General features: G+C 47.3%; 2 protein-coding genes across 2 annotated transcripts; both read left to right on the top strand.

Moving 5' to 3' along the window:
• Nucleotides 1–228: 228 nt before the first annotated feature.
• On the top strand, nucleotides 229–10,186 carry LOC144589753 (zinc-binding protein A33-like). Its single transcript, XM_078394852.1, has 6 exons — nucleotides 229–279; nucleotides 369–464; nucleotides 955–1,188; nucleotides 1,877–1,899; nucleotides 6,797–6,912; nucleotides 9,473–10,186. Exons 1-6 carry the CDS (start codon nucleotides 247–249, stop codon nucleotides 10,000–10,002), a joined length of 1,032 nt encoding a protein of 343 aa, XP_078250978.1. The 5' UTR covers nucleotides 229–246; the 3' UTR covers nucleotides 10,003–10,186.
• A 3,032-nt stretch (nucleotides 10,187–13,218) lies between these two features.
• On the top strand, nucleotides 13,219–17,874 carry LOC144589755 (zinc-binding protein A33-like). The gene is made up of 4 exons (XM_078394854.1): nucleotides 13,219–13,402; nucleotides 15,921–15,982; nucleotides 16,074–16,169; nucleotides 17,689–17,874. The coding sequence occupies exons 1-4, from the start codon at nucleotides 13,219–13,221 to the stop codon at nucleotides 17,872–17,874; spliced, it is 528 nt and encodes a 175-aa protein (XP_078250980.1).
• The last annotated feature ends 2,657 nt before the right edge of the window (nucleotides 17,875–20,531 follow it).

Raw genomic sequence — 20,531 nt, 5'->3', positions numbered from 1 at the left:
GAGAGAAACTCCTGCCCGGAATGTAGAGAGGTGTTTACAGACCGCACCCTCAAAGTAAATCGGGCCCTGGCGAGACTGGCTGAGAAAGCTCGAACACTGAGCCTGAATCGGGAAATAATTCCAGAGAAGGAAAGTAAACTTCACTGCGAGGAACATCAGGAAGAACTGAAGCTGTTTTGTGAAACTGATAAGAAGCTGATCTGCCTGGTTTGTGCAGCTGGGCGGGAACACAAGTCTCACAGCTTCATGCCGGTTAAAGAAGCTGTTCAAATATGCAAGGTAAATGCAAACCGATTTTAAACGCATCATTTTATTTCCATCTTTATTGTTCAACAATTTAATTTTCTGATTCCCAAACACATTTGCAGGATCAGGTGAAAACTTCCATCCAGTCTCTCACAAAATATAAATCAGAGATCCAGCAAATGGAGCAGCAACAGAAAGAGAAGATTTCTGGAGTTCTGGTGAGGCTTTTAAGTTTCGATTTCCTGATCTTGTGCATGTTTCATCCCTGTGACGTGTGTAATAACAGGGCAGCGCAGTGACACAAGTAGTGCTGCTGTCTCCTAGTTCTGGTGACTGGGTTCGATCCTGACCTCGGGCGCTGCCCGTGTGGTTCACGCCTTCTCCCTGTGACCGCGTCGAATTCCTTCCACGTCCCCAATACACGCTGGTTCAATGGTCAATCGGGGACTGTAAAATTATCCCTGGGAAAGTGGGTGGTGGACGGATAAATAGGAATTAAAGGGCAGATGAAAAGGAAAGCAGGGTATTGTATTGAGGGGTAGAGGATTAATGCGTAATAAGATTACCCTCTCGACATTTCAGAAGCATTTAGACAAACTATTGAATTGTCAAAGCAAATAAAAATGCACAGGACAAATGTTACGGTTAAGGTCGTGAGAATACACAATCAGTGACATGAAATATTGATCTTCCCCTTTCATTTCACAGGAACAGTCACACAACCTTCAGTCCAAGATCACATCCCAGTTTGCTGAACTGCACCAGATTCTCACTGGGAAAGAGCAGCGCGTACTGGCAGATATCCGGGAGGAAGAGAAGAAGATTCTAAATACAATGGAGAAAAAACTTGAAGAGATTGAAGAGAATTTAAATTCCATTGGGGAGGATCTCTTAAAGTTGCAGCAACAGATGGATCAAAAGGACAGTGTGGTGTTTCTGAAGGTGAGAGGTGACACTCCAGTTTGGCGAAGTGAAAGTGCACAGTCACAAAATGGTGGGGGATATTTCTGAGATAAATGCTGCATTTGCCACTAATTGAGAACTGGGTAAATGCTCTGTCTGTTCCAGAGCTGTGCTGCTGTTGTTCCCAAACTAAATGGCCTCCCGTATAATCTGCGGGATCTCGGCACTGCCTGCAGTCTCCTTGGGATGAGTTACTGTGATCCTGTCACTGAGATAGCGAATGTTTGATATTTCCCTGAAAAGATGGGAAATCTCCAGGAAATCAAAAGATCACGTGGAAAGTTTGTCCTATGTTCCCCTTTAGTGGGAAAGAATTATGCGGCGTTAAACCGATCTGTTGAAGGCTTGCTCTCGGATACACTTCATCAATTTCTGTGATTTACCCACCTTAACATGCCTTGAGGTTGCCAGCACTTAAGGGGACCTATCCTATCCTAATGATCCCTTTGCTCTTAAAGGAACCTATTATCCCCCTAGTTATTATTTTGCTGTTAATACACTTGTAGGATCTCTCGGGCAATATCCAATATTTGTCTCTGTGACGATGACAATAAATGCTGGGCAATGGAACATTTCTGGGGCTTGTTGTGATTTGTGTGAAACTCCTGTTGTCGGGATGTGGATGTGCCGTCTCAGTCTGCTCAGATTTGTGTTTTATTTCTTGCAGGATGAAGCTGGGAGGAAGAGGAGGTAGGTCTGCACCTGAGCTGGAATGGAACCAATGTCCTAGGGGGAGTGTTTGCTAGTGCTGTCGGGGAGGATTTAAACTAATGTGGCAGGGGGGTGGGAGCAGGAGCAGAGAGACAGAGGGGTGTAAAATTAGGGTAGAAGCAACAGGTAGCAAGGTGAAAAGTAAAAGTGGCAGGCAGACAAATCCAGGGCAAAAATCAAAAAGGGCCACTTTTCAACATAATTGTATAAGGGGTAAGAGAGTTGTAAAAACAAGCCTGAAGGCTTTGTGTCTCAATGCAAGGAGTATACGTAATAAGGTGGATGAATTAAATGTGGAGATAGTTATTAATGATTCTGATATAGTTGGGATTACGGAGACATGGCTCCAGGGTGACCAAGGCAGGGATATTCTATATTCAGGCGGGATAGACAGAAAGGAAAAGGAGGTGGGGTAGCATTACTGGTTAGAGAGGAGATTAAAGCAGTGGAAAGGAAGGACATTAGCTTGGAGGAAGTGGAATCGATAAGGGTAGAGCTATGAAACACTAAGGGGCAGAAAACGCTAGTGGGAGTTGTGTACAGGCCACCTAACAGCAGTAGTGAGGTTGGGGATGGCATCAAGCAGGAAATTAGAAATGCGTGCACTAAAGGTGCAGCAGTTATAATAGGTGACTTCAATCTACATATAGATTGGGTGAACCAAACTGGCAGGGGTGCTGAGGAAGAGGATTTCTTGGAATGTTTGAGAGATGGTTTTCTAAACCAACATGTCGAGGAACCAACGAGAGAACAGGCCATTCTAGACTGGGTATTGAGTAATGAGGAAGGGTTAGTTAGCAGTCTTGTTGTGCGAGGCCCCATGGGCAAGAGTGATCATAATATGGTAGAGTTCTTCATTAGGATGGAGAGTGACAAAGTCAATACAGAAACAAGTGTTCTGAACTTAAAAAAAGGTAACTTTGAGGGTATGAGGCGTGAATTGTCCAAGATAGACTGGCGATTGGTGCTGAAAGGGTTGACGGTGGACATGCAATGGAAGGCATTTAAAGGTCGCATGGATGAACTACAACAAGTGTTCATCCCAGTTTGGCAAAAGAACAAACCAGGAAAGGTAGTGCATCCGTGGCTAACAAGGGAAATCAAGGATAGTATTAAAACAAAAGATGAAGCATACAGATTAGCCAGAAAAAGTAGCATACCAGAGGACTGGGAGAAATTCAGAGTCCAGCAGAGGAGGACAAAGGGCTTAATTAGGAAAGGAAATATAGATTATGAGGGAAAACTGGCAAGGAACATAAAAACTGACTGCAAAAGCTTTTATAGATATGTCAAGAGAAAAAGATTAGTTAAGACAAATGTAGGTCCCTTGCAGTCAAAAACAGGTGAATTGATCATAGGGAACAAGGAGATGGCAGACCAATTGAACAAATACTTTGGTTCTGTCTTCACTAAGGAAGACATAAACCGTCTGCCGGAAATAGCGGGGGACCGGGAGTCTAATGAGATGGAGGAACTGAGGGAAATCCAGGTTAGCCGGGAAGTGGTGTTAGGTAATTAAATGGATTAAAGGCAGATAAATCCCCAGGGCCAGATAGGCTGCATCCCAGAGTGCTTAAGGAAGTAGCCTCAGAAATAGTGGATGCATTAGTGATAATTTTTCAAAACTCTTTAGATTCTGGAGTAGTTCCTGAGGACTGGAGGGTAGCTAATGTACCCCTACTTTTTAAAAAGGGAGGGAGAGAGAAAACGGGGAATTATAGACCAGTTAGCCTAACATCGGTAGTGGGGAAAATGCTAGAGTCAGTTATTAAAGATGTGATAGCATCACATTTGGAAAGTGGTGAAATCATCGGACAAAGTCAGCATGGATTTACCAAAGGCAAATCATGACTGACGAATCTTATAGAATTTTTCGAGGATGTAACTAGTAGAGTGGATAAGGGAGAACCAGTCGATGTGTTATATCTGGACTTTCAGAAGGCCTTCGACAAGGTCCCACATAGGAGATTGGTGTACAAACTTAAAGCACACGGTATTGAGGGTTCAGTGTTGAGGTGGATAGAAAATTGGTTGGCGGACAGGAAGCAAAGAGTAGGAATAAACGGGTCCTTTTCGGAATGGCAGGCAGTGACTAGTGGGGTACCGCAAGGCTCACTGCTGGGATCCCAGTTATTTACGGTGTATATTAATGATTTGGACGAGGGAATTGAATGCAACATCTCTAAGTTTGCGGATGAGACGAAGCTGGGTGGCAGTGTTAGCTGCGAGGAGGATGCTAGGAGGCTGCAGAGTGACTTGGATAGATTAGGCGAGTGGGCAAATAACATATATATATAACAACTACAGCATGGAAACAGGCCTGTCCGGCCCTACCAGTCCACGCCGACCATTCTCCCTGACCTAGTCTCATCTACCTGCACTCAGACCATAACCCTCCAATCCCCTCCTATCCATATACCTATCCAATTTACTCTTAAATAATAAAATCGAGCCAGCCTCCACCACTTCCACCGGAAGCCCATTCCATACAGCCACAACCCTCTGAGTAAAGAAGTTCCCCCTCATGTTACCCCTAAACCTTTGTCCCTCAATTCTGAAGCTATGTCCCCTTGTTGGAATCTTCCCCACTCTCAAAGGGAAAAGCCTACCCACGTCAACTCTGTCCGTCCCTCTCATAATTTTAAAAACCTCTATCAAGTCCCCCCTCAACCTTCTACGCTCCAAAGAATAAAGACCCAACCTGTTCAACCTCTCTCTGTAGCCTAAGTGCTGAAACCCAGGCAACATTCTAGTAAATCTCCTCTGTACCCTCTCCATTTTGTCGACATCCTTCCTATAATTTGGCGACCAGAACTGCACACCATACTCCAGATTCGGCCTCACCAATGCCCTGTACAATTTCAACATTACATCCCAACTTCTATACTCGATGCTCTGATTTATAAAGGCAAGCATACCAAACGCCTTCTTCACCACCCTATCCACATGAGATTCCACCTTCAGGGAACAATGCACAGTTATTCCCAGATCCCTCTGTTCCACTGCATTCCTCAATTCCCTACCATTTACCCTGTACGTCCTATTTTGATTTGTCCTACCAAAATGCAGCACCTCACACTTATCAGCATTAAACTCCATCTGCCATCTTTCAGCCCACTCTTCCAAAAGGCCCAAGTCTCTCTGTAGACTTTGAAAATCTACCTCACTATCAACTACTCCACCTATCTTAGTATCATCTGCATATTTACTAATCCAATTTGCCACACCATCATCCAGATCATTAATGTAAATGACAAACAACAGTGGACCCAACACAGATCCTTGGGGCACTCCACTAGACACTGGCCTCCAACCTGACATACAATTGTCAACCGTTACCCTCTGGTATCTCCCATTCAGCCATTGTTGAATCCATCTTGCAACCTCACTATTAATACCCAACGATTTAACCTTCTTAATCAACCTTCCATGTGGAACCTTGTCAAATGCCTTACTGAAGTCCATATAGACAACATCCACAGCCTTGCCCTTATCAATTTCCCTGGTAACCTCTTCAAAAAATTCAAGAAGATTAGTCAAACATGACCTTCCAGGCACAAATCCATGTTGACTGTTTCTAATCAGGCCTTGATTATCCAAATAATTATATATATTGTCCCTAAGTATCTTTTCCATTAATTTTCCCACCACAGACGTCAAACTAATAGGTCTATAATTGCTAGGTTTACTTTTAGAACCTTTTTTAAACAAAGGCACAACATGCGCAATGCGCCAATCTTCCGGCACCATCCCTGTTTCTAATGACGTTTGAAATATTTCCGTCATAGCCCCTGCTATTTCTGCACTAACTTCCCTCAATGTCCTAGGGAATATCCTATCAGGACCTGGAGACTTATCCACTTTTATATTCTTCAAAAGTGTCCGTACCTCCTCTTCTTTAATCATCCTAATTTCCATCACTACTCTACTTGTTTCGCTTACCTGACAGATGCAATATAATGTGGATAAATGTGAGGTTATCCACTTTGGCGGCAAGAACAGGAAAGCAGAGTATTACCTGAATGGTGACCGATTGGGAGAAGGGGAGATGCAACGTGACCTGGGTGTCATGATGCACCAGTTATTGAAAGCAAGCATGCAGGTGCAGCAGGCAGTGAAGAAAGCGAATGGTATGTTGGCATTCATAGCAAGAGGATTTGAGTTTAGGAGCAGGGAGGTTCTGTTGCAGTTGTACAGGGCCTTGGTGAGACCGCACCTGGAGTATTGTGTGCAGTTTTGGTCTCCTAACCTGAGGAAAGACGTTCTTGCCTTAGAGGGAGTACAGAGAAGGTTCACCAGATTGATCCCTGGGAAGGCGGGACTTTCATATGAGGAAAGACTGGATAGACTGGGCTTGTACTCGCTGGAATTTAGAAGACTGAAGGGGGATCTTATAGAAACATTCAAAATTCTTAAGGGGTTGGAGAGGCTAGATGCGGGAAGATTGTTCCCGATGTTGGGGGAGTCCAGAACCAGGGGTCATGGCTTAAGGATAAGGGGGAAGTCTTTTAGGACCGAGATGAAAAAACATTTCTTCACACAGAGAGTGGTGAGTCTGTGGAATTCTCTGCCACAGAAGGTAGTTGAGGCCAGTTCATTGGCTATATTTAAGAGGGAGTTAGATGTGGCCCTTTTTGCTAAAGGGATCAGGGGGTATGGAGAGAAGGCAGGTACGGGCTACTGAGCTGGATGATCAGCCATGATCATATTGAATGGCGGTGCAGGCTCGAAGGGCCGAATGGCCTACTCCTGCACCTATTTTCTATGTTTCTATGTTTCTATGACATGCTCTTGTCTGAAATACTGCATGTTTGTGTGTATCAGCTCAAAGAAATTGTTGAGGCTCAGTTTATCACCAGCTGCTAAATACTTGCAGGGTTAGTGATGAAGATAAAGCACTCACAGTGACAGACGGTGCCTTGCCGATTGAAAAATTCGATCACCACTTTTTGATGAACACGCTGTGGAGAGAAACATCCGTCATTAAGCGAGGTAAAACATGTCCAGTTTCCTCTCTTCTTGTTTATAACGCCTTTTAGTAACACAGATGCAAACATTGCCGATAGAAATTGTATTCGCCTCTAACACCTCCTATGGCAGCTAGCTCTCTGCCACCCAGTGCCTGAAAACGTTGCCGTTGAAGAACATTTTAGACTTTCCCTTCAGAACTTAAACCGATGCCCTCGAAGTTTAGAAGACTACATCTCCCATTCCTCAGTCTGTTGGCCCAGTTCATTTTGACCAGTTTAATCTTAGACAACCTTCTTCACTCTCCATGATGTCTCATGAATATTAGTCTCATCCACAAACCTGCTAGACATGCCACCCACATACACGTCATTTATCTAATCATTTGTATAAATAGGGACCAACAGGGGACTCAGCATTGAGCATTGTGGTACACCACTTGCGACAGGCCTCCAGTCTGAAAAACAACTCTGCCTCCCACCTTCCGGCCACATGTTTATTTATTCGCTATCTACCCTGGATTCCATACGTTCCATCCTTCCTGATCAGCCGACGACAGAGGTTGCTGCTGTCAAATTGCTAATCATACCTCCTACATTCACATCCAAGCCTTAGAAATATAACATAAACAGCAGTGAACATCCGAGATGTTCTGCCCCAGGAGGTAGTGATAGGTCAGATTATTGGCAATAGGCAAAGTGAACACAGATGGATATTTGAAGGATCGAGAAATTGGCGGTTATGGAGAACTCACATAGAACAGGAATTGGTGCCATCTTAGATCAGTCAGGATCACATTGAATGGCGGAGCCGGTCTGAGGAGTGGAGGCTACTCCTGCTATTTTCTTGTGATCTTTAGTTTTTTCATACCTACAGCATGATAATCCTTACACAGAGTAGAATGCGGCAAAGATTGACAATACCTGTCTCTGGGACACTGATTTTGCTGTGCGCGGTGAGATTGAGTGGACCAGGCCTGTTTACTCGAGAGTTCAGGTGTATTAGAGGAGATCTCAGTGAAACACAGAGTTTTTACAGGGCTCAGTGGGCTGGATGCAGGGAGGATGGTTCCCCTGTCTGAGGGATCTCTAGAGAGCTGGCACCCTCTCAGAATGTGGGCTACACCATGCAGGACAGAGATAAGGAGACATTACTGCACGCAGAGATTGGGGAACGACCCTGCACCAGTGGCTGTGGAGACTCAGTCATTCAGTGCTCTTGGACCTGAGAGCCATGGTTGTACATTACAGAGTCCGACCCTGACCATTCTTTTCCCAGCTACACTAATCTATTTGCCCGCATTACATCGGCATTCTTCTGCACCTCACCTACTTAAGTGCCTCAAATATAGTGATGATATCTCATTCCACCCCCTGCTCTATAACATGTTCCAGATATCACCCGCTCTCAGTGTAAATCTTGTTTGTTTGTTCCTGAACTACAGCCAAAACGGTACACGATAGCGTGACGATCTTAAGCCCACCTTACTCAGCGTCATCCTTTTGGTGCTAATGGAAGACGTTTCATTGAAATCGGTGTTATATTTTTTAAGTTATTCGCATTTTCATGTTTAAATCTATCTCCTAGGGAGGGAGGGGGGAGGTGGGAGGGAGGGAGGGAGAGGGAAGAAAAACGTGGGGTTGAGGGGGATGGAATGGAGGGACGGGGAGAGGGAGGGAGGAGAGGGTGCTGTACCAATGCAGGAGAGGTTTGGGCCCATCGGGTCCACTTGTTCCAGTAAAACCTAAATCTCAGATCCACTTTCAAATTCCTTGCTCTCTATATAAACCAGCACTCTCGTGAATTGATTTCCCTGCATCCGAATAAGGTTTAGATAATTACCCTGCATCCTGCTGCAGACTTTGACAACCTTCCCCGCTATCCACAATTTTTGCTTCCTCCACAAACTTACTAATCACACCTCCCACATTCACATCCAAGCCATGATCATATAACATAAACAGCAAAGGTTGCAGCGCCGATCTCTGCTACACATCACCAGCCACAGACCTCCAAGCAGAAAAATCATCCTTCTACCGATACCTTCTACCTCCAACCACCAAGCCAATTTTGGATCCATTTCACCAGCTCGCCTTGGATCCCACCTGCCTTCGCTTTCTGGACCAGCCTTGCACGCGGAACATTGTCAAGTCCCTCAGTGAAGTTCATATATTCGTTTACAATGAGATCGGTGTGTTAGTTGAACACACCCATCAAATCCACCCGTGAATCCGCTCTCTTTCAACGACCCCACAACCACAAGTCTCCACCCATTCTGTCCAACACCCGATCATTCAACCTCTGCTTCCTTCCATGGTCCAAGCCACCCCTCCCTCTCCCTCACCCTCCACTCATAGAAACAGGGGCAGTTCATCTGGCCCCTCGTGTCTGCCCCCTTTCACTGTGAGATGTCTGTTGTCCACCCGATGTGGTTGTGGGTGAAACCCCGGGCAGGGTTTCAGTTGTCCGCCCGCCTGTGCCTGAGGCCGAGTGGCCTCTCCCCCGGTCCCGGGGCCGCGCTGCCGGAGTCTCCCCCCGACCCCCCCCCCCCGGGGACTCTCTGATTCTCTGCTTCTCCCCCCAGTCTCCGTCACCCTGGATGTGGAAACAGCGCATGCGCAGCTCGAGGTGTCTGAGGATCGGAAGAGGGTGAGACTGACCGGGACCCAGAGGAGTCTCCCTGACACCGGGAAGAGGTTTACAAACTGGTCGTGTGTGCTGGGATCGGAGGGGTTCACATCGGGGAGACATTACTGGGAGGTGGAGGTGGCGGGGAGTGAGGGCTGGAGGCTGGGAGTCGCCGCAGAGTCTGTGGAGAGGAAGGGATGGGTCACACCGACCCCGGAGACTGGAGTCTGGAGCATCTGGCGGATGGGTCACCTGTTTGTTGCACTCACCTCCCCTCCATCCCCTCTCCCCGCCCGTCCCATCCCCGGGAGGGTGGGAGTTTATCTCAGTTACGAGTCCGGGACAGTTTCATTTTACGACGCGGCCACCAAGTCCCATCTCCACACTTTCACTGGGAATAAATTCACGGGGAAACTTTATCCTTTCTTCTGGCCTTGGGATGGAAACTGGCTGAGAATCTGCTCCGGTTCCGCTCCGGGTGTGTAAAAGGGTCGGGTCCCGGGACCGGCGTCAGGAGCGGGGCTCAGGGGCTGTGGGGCAGAAACCCGGTGGACAACAGGTCGGCGCCGAACTGCTCCCATTTAATCCCCAAATTCCGCGTCGTAAAAAACCCCAGTGAGCGCGGAAATAAAACCAGGGGGAATGTAAATGTGGGAAGAGTGAAATAAATAGCAAGTGGAATCAGAGCTGTCGATCCGTTCATTTTAACGCGTTAACCGTGTCCGTCATCGGAACAGAAACACTTTTGTGAAAATATAAAGATTGAAACAATTTCCCTTCCCGCGGGCTCCGCGGGTTCAGCAACAGCCGCGGGCGGCGGGTCCTAAACTGGCCCCGAGTCACAACGCGGCACCAGCGGGGTTGGTGCGGACTTCAACAGCGGCGTAAAGGCGAGTATGGGGAGGGGGGGGGGCAGGTGGAGACAGGAGAGGGGAATGACATCGGAAATTCCCTCCAGTGAGAGAAGGCAAAGTGAATATTGGAAATGGTAGATACAAGAAATCTGTTGAAATATAATGGGGGTGCGGGGAAAATATCAACAAAGCGCTGGAGGAACTCAGCGGGCCAGGCAGCATCTGTGGATGGAAATGGACAGATCACGCTTCAGGGTCGGGACCCTTGTTTGGTCTGAAGGAGGATTTTCAAGAGCTACAGTCTGTTATATCAGAGTGAATGAATTGGTGTTCATGTCGTTCGGAAGAGGGCGGTAAAGGTCTGACTCGGGAGGTGTAAATAGGAGAGAGGAATGAAATCGGAAATTACTGGAAGGCAGAAGAATAAAGCTGAATGTTGGGAGTGGGAGATACAATGGGTCTCTCGGTGTTGATGGCCATGTAGAACTAGAACAGTCTCTTCGGCCCACATAGAACGTGGAACAGTACAATGCCAAGCTAATCTCGGTTTCCTCTAGTTGCTCCGCTTTTCTCCCACATCCCAAAGACGTGCGGGTTTGTAGGTTAGTTGGCCCCTGTGAAGTAGCCCCTGGTGTATAGAGAGTGGATGAGAAAGTGGGATAACATAGAACTGGTGTGAACGGGTGATCGATGGTGGTGGTGGATTCAGTCCCTCCCCCACCCTGGTCGTTGTACTAGTTTCACTGTTGTCCTGGTGAGTTTCATTGCCTGTAACTCGTTTTCACCGAGCTCACAGCCAACAATGGCCTGCTTCTTTTATCATCATTATTTGTTCACGTATCTTTCTTTCATTTGTTGACAATCTTTGTACCACTGTCGATATATCTCGTTTCACTTTCCCAATCAGAAGAAGGGTCTCGACCCGAAACGTCTCCGAATCCTGTTCACCAGAGATGCTGCCTGACCCGCTGACCTACTCCAGCTTTTTGTGTCTATCTTCGGGGGGCCGAAAGGCCTGTTTCCGTACTGTATCTCTGCACCAAACCGTGTTCTGTTAATCGGGAACAGGACTGTTTGCACATCTTGGTTCTGCCACTAGATGGCAGCAACGCCACGCGGTGCGACCACAGACCAGCTGTAACTTTGAGAATTCACTTTGACAATTGCAGAAACAGCGGGAATCTGGTTTAATAAGTGACTTTTGTCACCTGTTACCACACCCGAAGCCCAAGCCAAATGCATGGCTTAAAACGTTGAGGCTTTAAAATGTGCAATAGAAGCAAAAATTGGCCCAAATACTCAGCAGGTCAGGCAGCAACAGCAAGGTGAAACAGACCTTACATTCCAAATCAAATACTGATGACGAATGGTGTTCAACCTGAGTCATTAATTCCGTTTCTTTCTCTACAAACGCTAACCAACCTTCTGAGTATTTCTTGCATCTTACTGTACGTCTTCATTTGGGATTTTCAGCATCTGTGTTTTTATTTTAGTTTTTCCAGTTCAATGGGCGATTGGAATGTGAATCTGCCCATAAACTGCCAAGAAAAAAAACAGAAAGTCTTGGCGGCAGTATGGGGTATTTGGAAAGAGAAGGCTTAATATTTCTGAGGTACTGTGGAGCAGCGGGAAGAGCCGCTGCCTCAAGGCCAGGGACCCGGGTTCGATCCTGACCTCAGCTGCTGACTGTTCTAAGTTTGCACATTCTCCTTGTGGCCTCGTGGATTTCCTCCGGGTGTTCTAGTTTCCTCCCACAATCAAAGGACATGCCGGTTTGTATGTTTATTGGCCTTCTGTAAAAGCCCCAAGTGTGTGGGGAGTAGGTGGGAAAATGGGACAACAGAGAATAAGTGTGAATTGATGACAGACACAAAAAGCTGCAGGAATTCAACGGGTCTGACAGCATCTCTCTAGAAAAGGAGTGAATTGGTGATCGATGGGCCTGTTTCCATGCTGTATGTCTAAAGTAAAGTAAGGTCCACTGTAAACATCTCTCTCGTCAGAAAAATAACCTCCAACTACCACGCAACAGAGAAAACAAGATACAGATCAGTGCAGCACAAAAAATGACCCTTCAACACCTAATGACCAGCTGATGGAAAGACCGTTCAGAAGCTCGATAACAGAGGGGAGGAGGCTGCACCTGAGACTGGCAGTGCGCCCTTCCAAGGTTCTGTACCTTCTGCCCAACAAGAGCAGGGAGAAAAGGGAATGGCCGGGGTGGGACGTATTTGATTATGTTGTCTGCTTCTCCGAGACAGAAATAAGTGCAGATTGAGTCGGGTCAGGGCCTCATCCACAATTCTCTGAAATTTCTCGCGCTCTTTTCCCAAACCAAGCTGTGACGTAAACAGACAGTGCGCATTTTATGGTGAATCTTGGAGGTTTGCCAGAGTAATAGAATGATAGAGTGAGACAGCAGCCAACATGTTCCAGCTACACTAGTCCCAGCTTTTGGTCCATATCCCTCCAAACCTGGCCCATCCATGTGCCTGTCTAACTGCTCCTTAAATGATGGGATAGTCCCTGCCTCAACCACATCCTCTGGCAGTTTGTTCCACAAATCCACCACTCATTGTGCCAAAAAGTTACCGCTCAGGTTCTTATTAAATCTTTTCCCCTTCACCTTAAACCTAAGTCGTCTGGTCCTCGAATCACCTACTCTGGGCAAGAGACTCTGTTCACCCAATCTATTCCTCTCATGACCTTATACAGCTCTATAAGGTTACCCTTCATCCTCCTGCACTCCAAGGAATAGAGTCCCAACCTACTCAATCTCTGCCTATAGCTCAGACTGTCTTGTCCTGACCACATGTTTGGCGACATGCCGAATTGCCTCAGTCCACTGATGAAGTACAGGTGTCAGTGCGGCGTCTTGGCTGTGTCTGCAGTGTGGTTGATCCGCCATAGATCGTTGATGATATTTACGCCAAGGAGCCTGATGCCCTTCACCATTTCCACTTCAACGTGTTTGATGCTGACATGGGCTTATCCTCCACTGCGCCTGCTGGTGGAGTGCCTGCCCCAATCAGGCTTCCATTGCTTCAGACGCTGATGGGAAGTCAACAAACCTGAGCGTTGTGCAATTCTAAACATCCCCATCTGTGATGAACGGCGGTTTATCGACAATGCAACGTCCTGTTATTGCAATAATGAGTGCGCATAATCAGAGGGAAAGAGGTTTTACGAGGATGTTGCCAGGACTCAAGGGCCCGAGCTATCAGGAGAGGTTGAGCAGGCTGGAACTCTCTACCTTGGTGCGCAGGAGGATGAGGGGTGACCTTAGAGAGGACTAAAAAATCACGAGAGGAACAGATCGGGAAGATGTACAGTCTCTTGCCAAGAGTAGAGGAATCGAGAACCAGAGGACATAAGTTTAAGGTGGGGGTGGAAAGATTTAATAGGAACCTGAGGGGTAACACAATATGGGTGGTGGGTATATGGAACGAGCTGCTGGAGGAGGCATAAGAAAATAACTGCAGATGCTGGTACAAATCGATTTATTCAGTCAGAGAGTGGTGAAGGTGTGGAATTCTCTGCCTCAGAAGGCAGTGGAGGCCAGTTCGTTGGATGCTTTCAAGAGAGAGCTGGATAGAGCTCTTAAGGATAGCGGAGTGAGGGGGTATGGGGAGAAGGCAGGAACGGGGTACTGATTGAGAGTGATCAGCCATGATCGCATTGAATGGCGGTGCTGGCTCGAAGGGCTGAATGGCCTACTCCTGCACCTATTGTCTATTGTCTATTCACAAAATGCTGGAGTAACTCAGCAGGTCAGGCAGCATCTCGGGAGAGAAGAAGGGTCTCGACCCGAAACGTCACCCATTCCTTCTCTCCCGAGTTGCTGCCTGACCTGCTGAGTTACTCCAGCATTTTGTGAATAAATCGAAATGCTGCAGGAGGTAGTTGGGCAGAGACTATCACAACGTTTATGAAGTAGTTGGACAGATACATGGATAGGGCAGGTTTGGAGGGATATGGGCCAAACGCGGGAAGTGCAGGTCGGTCCAAGAACCTAATGGTTGTGGGGGAGGAGCTGGGAATGGGAGCTATAATGAACCTGTCGGTTTAGTTGATGGCCACAAAGAACTAGATCAGTCCCTTCAGCCCAGATCAGACTATGCAATGCCACCACTCCAGCAGCACGTTCCAGGCACCCACCACGCTGTGTGATAAAACATGACCCTTGAAATTTGCCCCCACTGTGCAAAAATCAGAGCCGAGGGGGAAGGGGGGCGGCGCGGGGGGCGCCTGCTGCCTCGTGCGGCGGGACCTGGTTCGCCGCTGCGGGGAAATATAGACAGTTCCATAAACATCCCGCAACTTTGTCGGCCCCAGAAACGTGGCGACTCTCTCTGTACTGCCTGGGGGAGGTCTGTATTTTACCGGATTGCAAGCAAAAGCAAAGCATTTCACTGTCCCTTGGTTCATGTGACGATAGAGTATAATTGGCTCATTGAGTTAAATTCAATAGACAATAGACAATAGGTGCAGGAGTAGTCCATTCAGCCCTTCGAGCCAGCACCGCCATTCAATGCGATCATGGCTGATCACTCAATCAGTACCCCGTTCCTGCCTTCTCCCCATACCCCCTCACTCCGCTATCCTTAAGAGCTCTATCCAGCTCTCTTTTGAAAGCATCCAACGAACTGGCCTCCACTGCCCTCTGAGGCAGAGAATTCCACACCGTCACCACTCTCTGACTGAAAAAGTTCTTCCTAGTCTCCGTTCTAAATGGCCTACCCCTTATTCTTAAACTTTGGCCCCTTGTTCTGGACTCCCCCAACATTGGGAACATGTTTCCTGCCTCTAATGTGTCCAATCCCCTAATTACCTTATATGTTTCAATAAGACCCCCCCTCATCCTTATAAATTCCAGTGTATACAAGCCCAATCGCTCCAGCCTTTCAACATACGACAAGTTTGCACATGAGACTGTTAAATGAAATGACAGTGTTTGCTGTGGATATAATATCATTGTGCAGCCTAATATAATGAACAATTCACGATGGGAAACACTGATGTATTTAGTTTAAGGGAATGAAATTTACAGGCAGCTTGTATCAAATAGCATCCACTTATTGGTCAGGGCTGTGATTGACGGGGCTGAGCTCCGCCTCCCCTCAGCCGTGCCCCGATACTGCAAGGGTTCAGCAGCTGCGCCAAAGGTTTTGAACCAGGAAGTGGCGGAGTTACAATGGCTTCGAAAGACCAGGTCGAGAGTTTAGCGGAGGAGATAGTTTGTCCCATCTGCCTGGATTTCTTCACCGATCCGGTTACACTGGAGTGCGGGCACAACTTCTGCCTCCTGTATCACACAGAGTTGGGACAGGGAGGAGAGAAACTCCAGCCCGGAATGTAGAGAGGAGTTTACAGACCGCACCCTCAGGGTGAATCGGGCCTTAGTTAGACTGGCTGAGAAAGCTCGAACACTGAGCCTGAATCGGGAAATAATTCCAGAGAAGGAAAGTAAACTTCACTGCGAGGAACATCAGGAAGAACTGAAGCTGTTTTGTGAAACTGATAAGAAGCTGATCTGCCTGGTTTGTGCAGCTGGGCGGGAACACAAGTCTCACAGCTTCATGCCGGTTAAAGAAGCTGTTGAAAACCACAAGGTAAAAGCAAACCGATTTTAAACGCATCATTGTTTAATTCAATTTTTACTGTTCAACCATTTAATTTTCTGATTCCCAAACACAATTCCAGGATCAGGTGAAATCTTCCATCCAGTCTCTCACAAAAGATAAATCAGGGATCCAGCAAATGGAGCAGCAACAGAAAGAGAAGATTTCTGGAGTTCTGGTGAGGCTATAAGTTTCGATTTCCTGATCTTGTGCAGGTTTGATCCCTGTGATGTGTGTAATAACAGGGCAGCGCAGTGACTGACACACGTATTGCTGCTGTCTCCCAGTTCTGGGGACCGGGTTCGATCCTGGCCTCGGGCGCTGCAGAGACAATAGGTGCAGGAGTAGGCCATTCGGCCCTTCAAGCCAGCACCGCCATTTAGTATGATCATGGCTGATCATCCAAATTCAGTACCCCGTTTCTGCTTTTCCCCCATATTCCTTGATTCCGTGAGCCCAAATAGCTACATCTAACGCTTGAAAACATCCAGGGTATTGGCCTCCACTGCTTTCCGAGGCAGAGAATTCCATAGATCCACAACTCTTTGGGTGAAATAATTGTCCTCACCTCATTGTAAATTTCACCTGTGTGGGACGAATAAAGGAATATATTATTATTATTATTATTATATCAGTCCTAAACAGAAAATAGAAAAATAGGTGCAAGAGTAGGCCATTTGGCCCTTCGAGCCAACACCACCATTCAATATGATCATGACCTACCCCTTATTCTTTAACTATAACCCCTGGTTCTGGACTCCCCCAACATCAGGAACATTTTTCCCCACATCTAGCCTCTCCAATCCCTTAAGAATTTTACATGTTTCTATAAGATCCCCTCTCATCCTTCGAAGTTCCAGTGAATACAAGCCCAGTCGACCAATTCTTTCATTATGTGTCAGTCCTGCCATCCCGGTAATTAACCTGATGAACCTACACTGCACTCCATCAATAGCAAGAATGTCCTTCCTTAATTTAGGAAACCAAAACTGCACACAATATTCCAGGTGTGGTCTCAACAGGACCCTGCACACCTGCAGTAGGACCTCCTTGCTCCAAAACCCAAATCCTCTCACAATGAAGGCCAACATGCCATTAGGTTTCTTCACTGCCTGCTCTACCTGCATGCTTACTTTCACTGCCTGCTGTACCTGCATCCTAACTTTAAGTGACTGATGAACAAGGACACCCAATCTAATAATCTGCCTTCTTGTTCTTGCCACAAAAGTGCATAACGTCACATTTATCCATATTTTACTGCATCTGCCCACTCACCCAACCTATCCAACTCACCCTGCAGCCTCACAACATCCTCCTTGCAGCTCACACTGCCGCCCAGCTTTGTGGCATCTGCAAACTTGGAGATATTACATTTAATTCCCTCGTCTAAATCGTTAATATATATTGTAAATAACTGCGGTCCCAGCAATGAGCCTTGCGGCACCCCACTAGAGGGTGGTGGATGGATAAATGGGAATTAATGGACACGTGAGAAGGAATAGGCAGCTGGGAATTGCATTAGGGGTAGAGGATTGATGGGTTGTAAGATTACCCTCACGATATTTTAGAAGCATTTAGAAAAACTATTGAATTGCCAAAGCAAATAAAAATGCACAGGTCAAATGTCACCAGTAAAGACGTGAGGAATCATCATAATCAGTGACATGAAATATTGATCTTCACCTTTCATTTCACAGGAACAGTCACACAACCTTCAGTCCAAGATCACATCCCAGTTTGCTGAACTGCACCAGGTTCTCACTAAGAAAGAGCAGCGGGTACTGGCAGATATCCGGGAGGAAGAGAAGAGGATTCTGAAAAGAATGAAGAAAAATCTTGGGGAGATCGAAGAGAATTTAAAATCTATTCAGGAGGAACTCTAACATATCCTACACCCACTGTTTACTCTGTATTATTTCAATTCCTCCAGGCGTTAATTGTACAAGGCTTTGGCAATGCATCAGGTTGTGGAAGAGATCTGTGAAATCCTGTGCACACCCAGGTGAGAATGTGTGCATAGTGAAGCCTCACATACTTCCTGGCAACATCCTGACACCATGTGTAATCCCACACACTGCTGGCAACATGCTGACACCATGTGTAATCCCACACACTGCTGGCAACATCCTGACACCATGTGTAATCCCACACACTGCTGGCAACATCCTGACACCATGTGTAATCCCACACACTGCTGGCAACATCCTGACACCATGTGTAATCCCACACACTGCTGGCAACATCCTGACACCATGTGTAATCCCACACACAGCTGGCAACATCCTGACACCATGTGTAATCCCACACACTGCTGGCAACATCCTGACACCATGTGTAATCCCACACACTGCTGGCAACATCCTGACACCATGTGTAATCCCACACACAGCTGGCAACATCCTGACACCATGTGTAACCATAAACACTCCTAGATGGGTCCTGACACTATAATAATAATAATAATGTATTTTATTTATATAGCGCTTTTCATACACTCAAAGACGCTTTACAGAGATTTAGAGAACATAGGGAAATGAATAAATAGATAAATAAGTAAATAAATAAATGAACAGAGAAAGGAGACAGAAGGTGAGGTGACCTTCAACGGTTGAAGGCAGTACTGAACAGGTGAGACTTCAGTGATGTTTTGAATGTGGTGAGTGTGGGGGAGTCTCTGACGGTTTGGGGTAGTGAGTTCCATAGGGTGGGAGCAGCTATGATGGAGAAAGCCCTGGAACTGAGTTTGGTCGGGATGTGGGGGGGATGATAGGAGATTGGCAGCGGGCGGCAGAGCGGAGGGTGCAGGCGGGTGGGTGGGGAGTGTGCCTGTGGAGGGAGGGAGGGAGGGCGGTCGGTCAGGTAGGATGGGGCCAGGTTATGGAGGGGCTTTGTAGGTCATGAGGAGGATTTTGTACTGGATTCTCTGGGGGGGGGGGATGGGGAGCCAGTGGAGTTTGTAAAGGGGGGGGGGGGGGGGGTGATATGGTCACGGATCGAGGTGTTTATGAGTAGACCGGCAACAGATGACGCCATTGACATGGGCGTGGCGGCCAATCAGCGGTGCTCTTTCTCTCCTAGCATCAATGACGTCATGCGCTGTGACGCGCAGACCAAGCAACGGCGTTCTTTCTCCCCTAGCACTAAATGACCTTTATAGAAATGGGTGCGGCGGCCAATCAGCGGTGCTCTTTCTCCCTAGCATCAGATGACGCAATGCGCTGTGACGTGGTGACCAATCAGCGGCGTTCTTTCTCCCCTAGCACTAAATGACGCTTTGGACATGGGCGCGGCAGCCAATCAGACATCCCTTTTATGTCCTGGCAACAGATGACGCCATAGGCATGGGCGCGGCGACCAATCAGCGGTCCCGTTCTACCCCGGCAACAGATGATGCCATTGACATGGGCGTGGTGGCCAATCAGAGGTCCCTTTACACCCCGGCAACAGGAGACGTCGGCCAATCGTCTGCCCCCCGGCAACAGATGACGATGCGCGCTATGGCGCGGTATCCAATCAAAGGCCTCTTTCCACCCCTGGCAACAGATGACGCCATAGCCTTGGGCGCGGCGGCCAATCAGAGGCGCTTTTTCTCCCCTGGCTGGGAGAGATATGCACACTGATTGACACGTCTATGCACACTGATTGACACGCCTATGCACACTGGTTGACACGCCTGTGCACACTGGTTGACACGCCTGTGCACACTGGTTGACACGCCTGTGCACACTGATTGACACGCCAATGCACACAGATTGAAACACCTAACTTGTTTCCTGCATCTAACTTGTCTAATCCCTGGTGACAATAGACAATAGGTGCAGTAGGAGGCCATTCAGCCCTTCGAGCCTGTACGCACCACCATTCAATGCGATCACGGCCGATCATTCTCAATCAGTACCCCGTTCCTGCCTTCTCCCCATACCCCCTCACTCCGCTATCCTTAAGAGCTCTATCCAGCTCTATCTTGAAAGCATCCAACGAACTGGCCTCCACTGCCCTCTGAGGCAGAGAATTCCACACCTTCACCACTCTCTGACTGAAAAAGTTCTTCCTCATCTCCGTTCTAAATGGCCGACCCCTTATTCTTAAACTGTGTGGCCCCTGGTTCTGGACTTCCCCCAACATTGGGAACATGTTTCCTGCCTCTAATGTGTCCAATCGCCTAATTATCTTAAATAACTTATGAAACCACACCTGGAGTATTGTGTGCAATTTTGGTCTCCTAATTTGAGTTTAAGAGCAAGGAGGTCCTTCTGCAGTTGTACAATACAATACAATACAATATATCTTTATTGTCATTGTACAGGAGTAAAACAAGATTGCGAATATGCCTCCCATACGATGCAATAAATTAATTAGCTAGTCAGTCGGTTGTGGTCAGAATGGGGGCTTTGGAGCGTAGCCTTCAGATCCCAGTATCTACTGATTTGGAAGCCACTCCAGACAATGAGGCAAGTTTATACCAGTTGTCCCTCTGTTCTGTGGATGGATGTTAGCACTGTCCCCTGTCTCTGCCTTACTCTCTCTCTCTCTCTCCCTC

This window comes from Rhinoraja longicauda, unplaced genomic scaffold (genome assembly GCF_053455715.1).
Source record: "Rhinoraja longicauda isolate Sanriku21f unplaced genomic scaffold, sRhiLon1.1 Scf000072, whole genome shotgun sequence".
In the NCBI taxonomy this organism is placed as follows: domain Eukaryota; kingdom Metazoa; phylum Chordata; class Chondrichthyes; order Rajiformes; family Arhynchobatidae; genus Rhinoraja; species Rhinoraja longicauda.
The sequence above is the reverse complement of the archived record's forward strand: the minus strand, read 5'-3'. Positions and strand labels throughout refer to the sequence as shown.

Bases quoted from the DNA above. Each gene is read 5' to 3' on its own strand.
- LOC144589755 (XM_078394854.1), top strand. From the start codon at position 13,219: ATGAAGTACAGGTGTCAGTGCGGCGTCTTGGCTGTGTCTGCAGTGTGG. The intron at 13,403-15,920 runs GCTTCCATTGCT...TGGTTTGTGCAG, and splicing joins GGAGTGCCTGCCCCAATCAG to CTGGGCGGGAACACAAGTCT. The intron at 16,170-17,688 runs GTGAGGCTATAA...TTCATTTCACAG, and splicing joins AGAAGATTTCTGGAGTTCTG to GAACAGTCACACAACCTTCA.
- LOC144589753 (XM_078394852.1), top strand. From the start codon at position 247: ATGCCGGTTAAAGAAGCTGTTCAAATATGCAAG. The intron at 280-368 runs GTAAATGCAAAC...ACACATTTGCAG, and splicing joins AAGCTGTTCAAATATGCAAG to GATCAGGTGAAAACTTCCAT. The intron at 6,913-9,472 runs GTAAAACATGTC...TTCTCCCCCCAG, and splicing joins AACATCCGTCATTAAGCGAG to TCTCCGTCACCCTGGATGTG.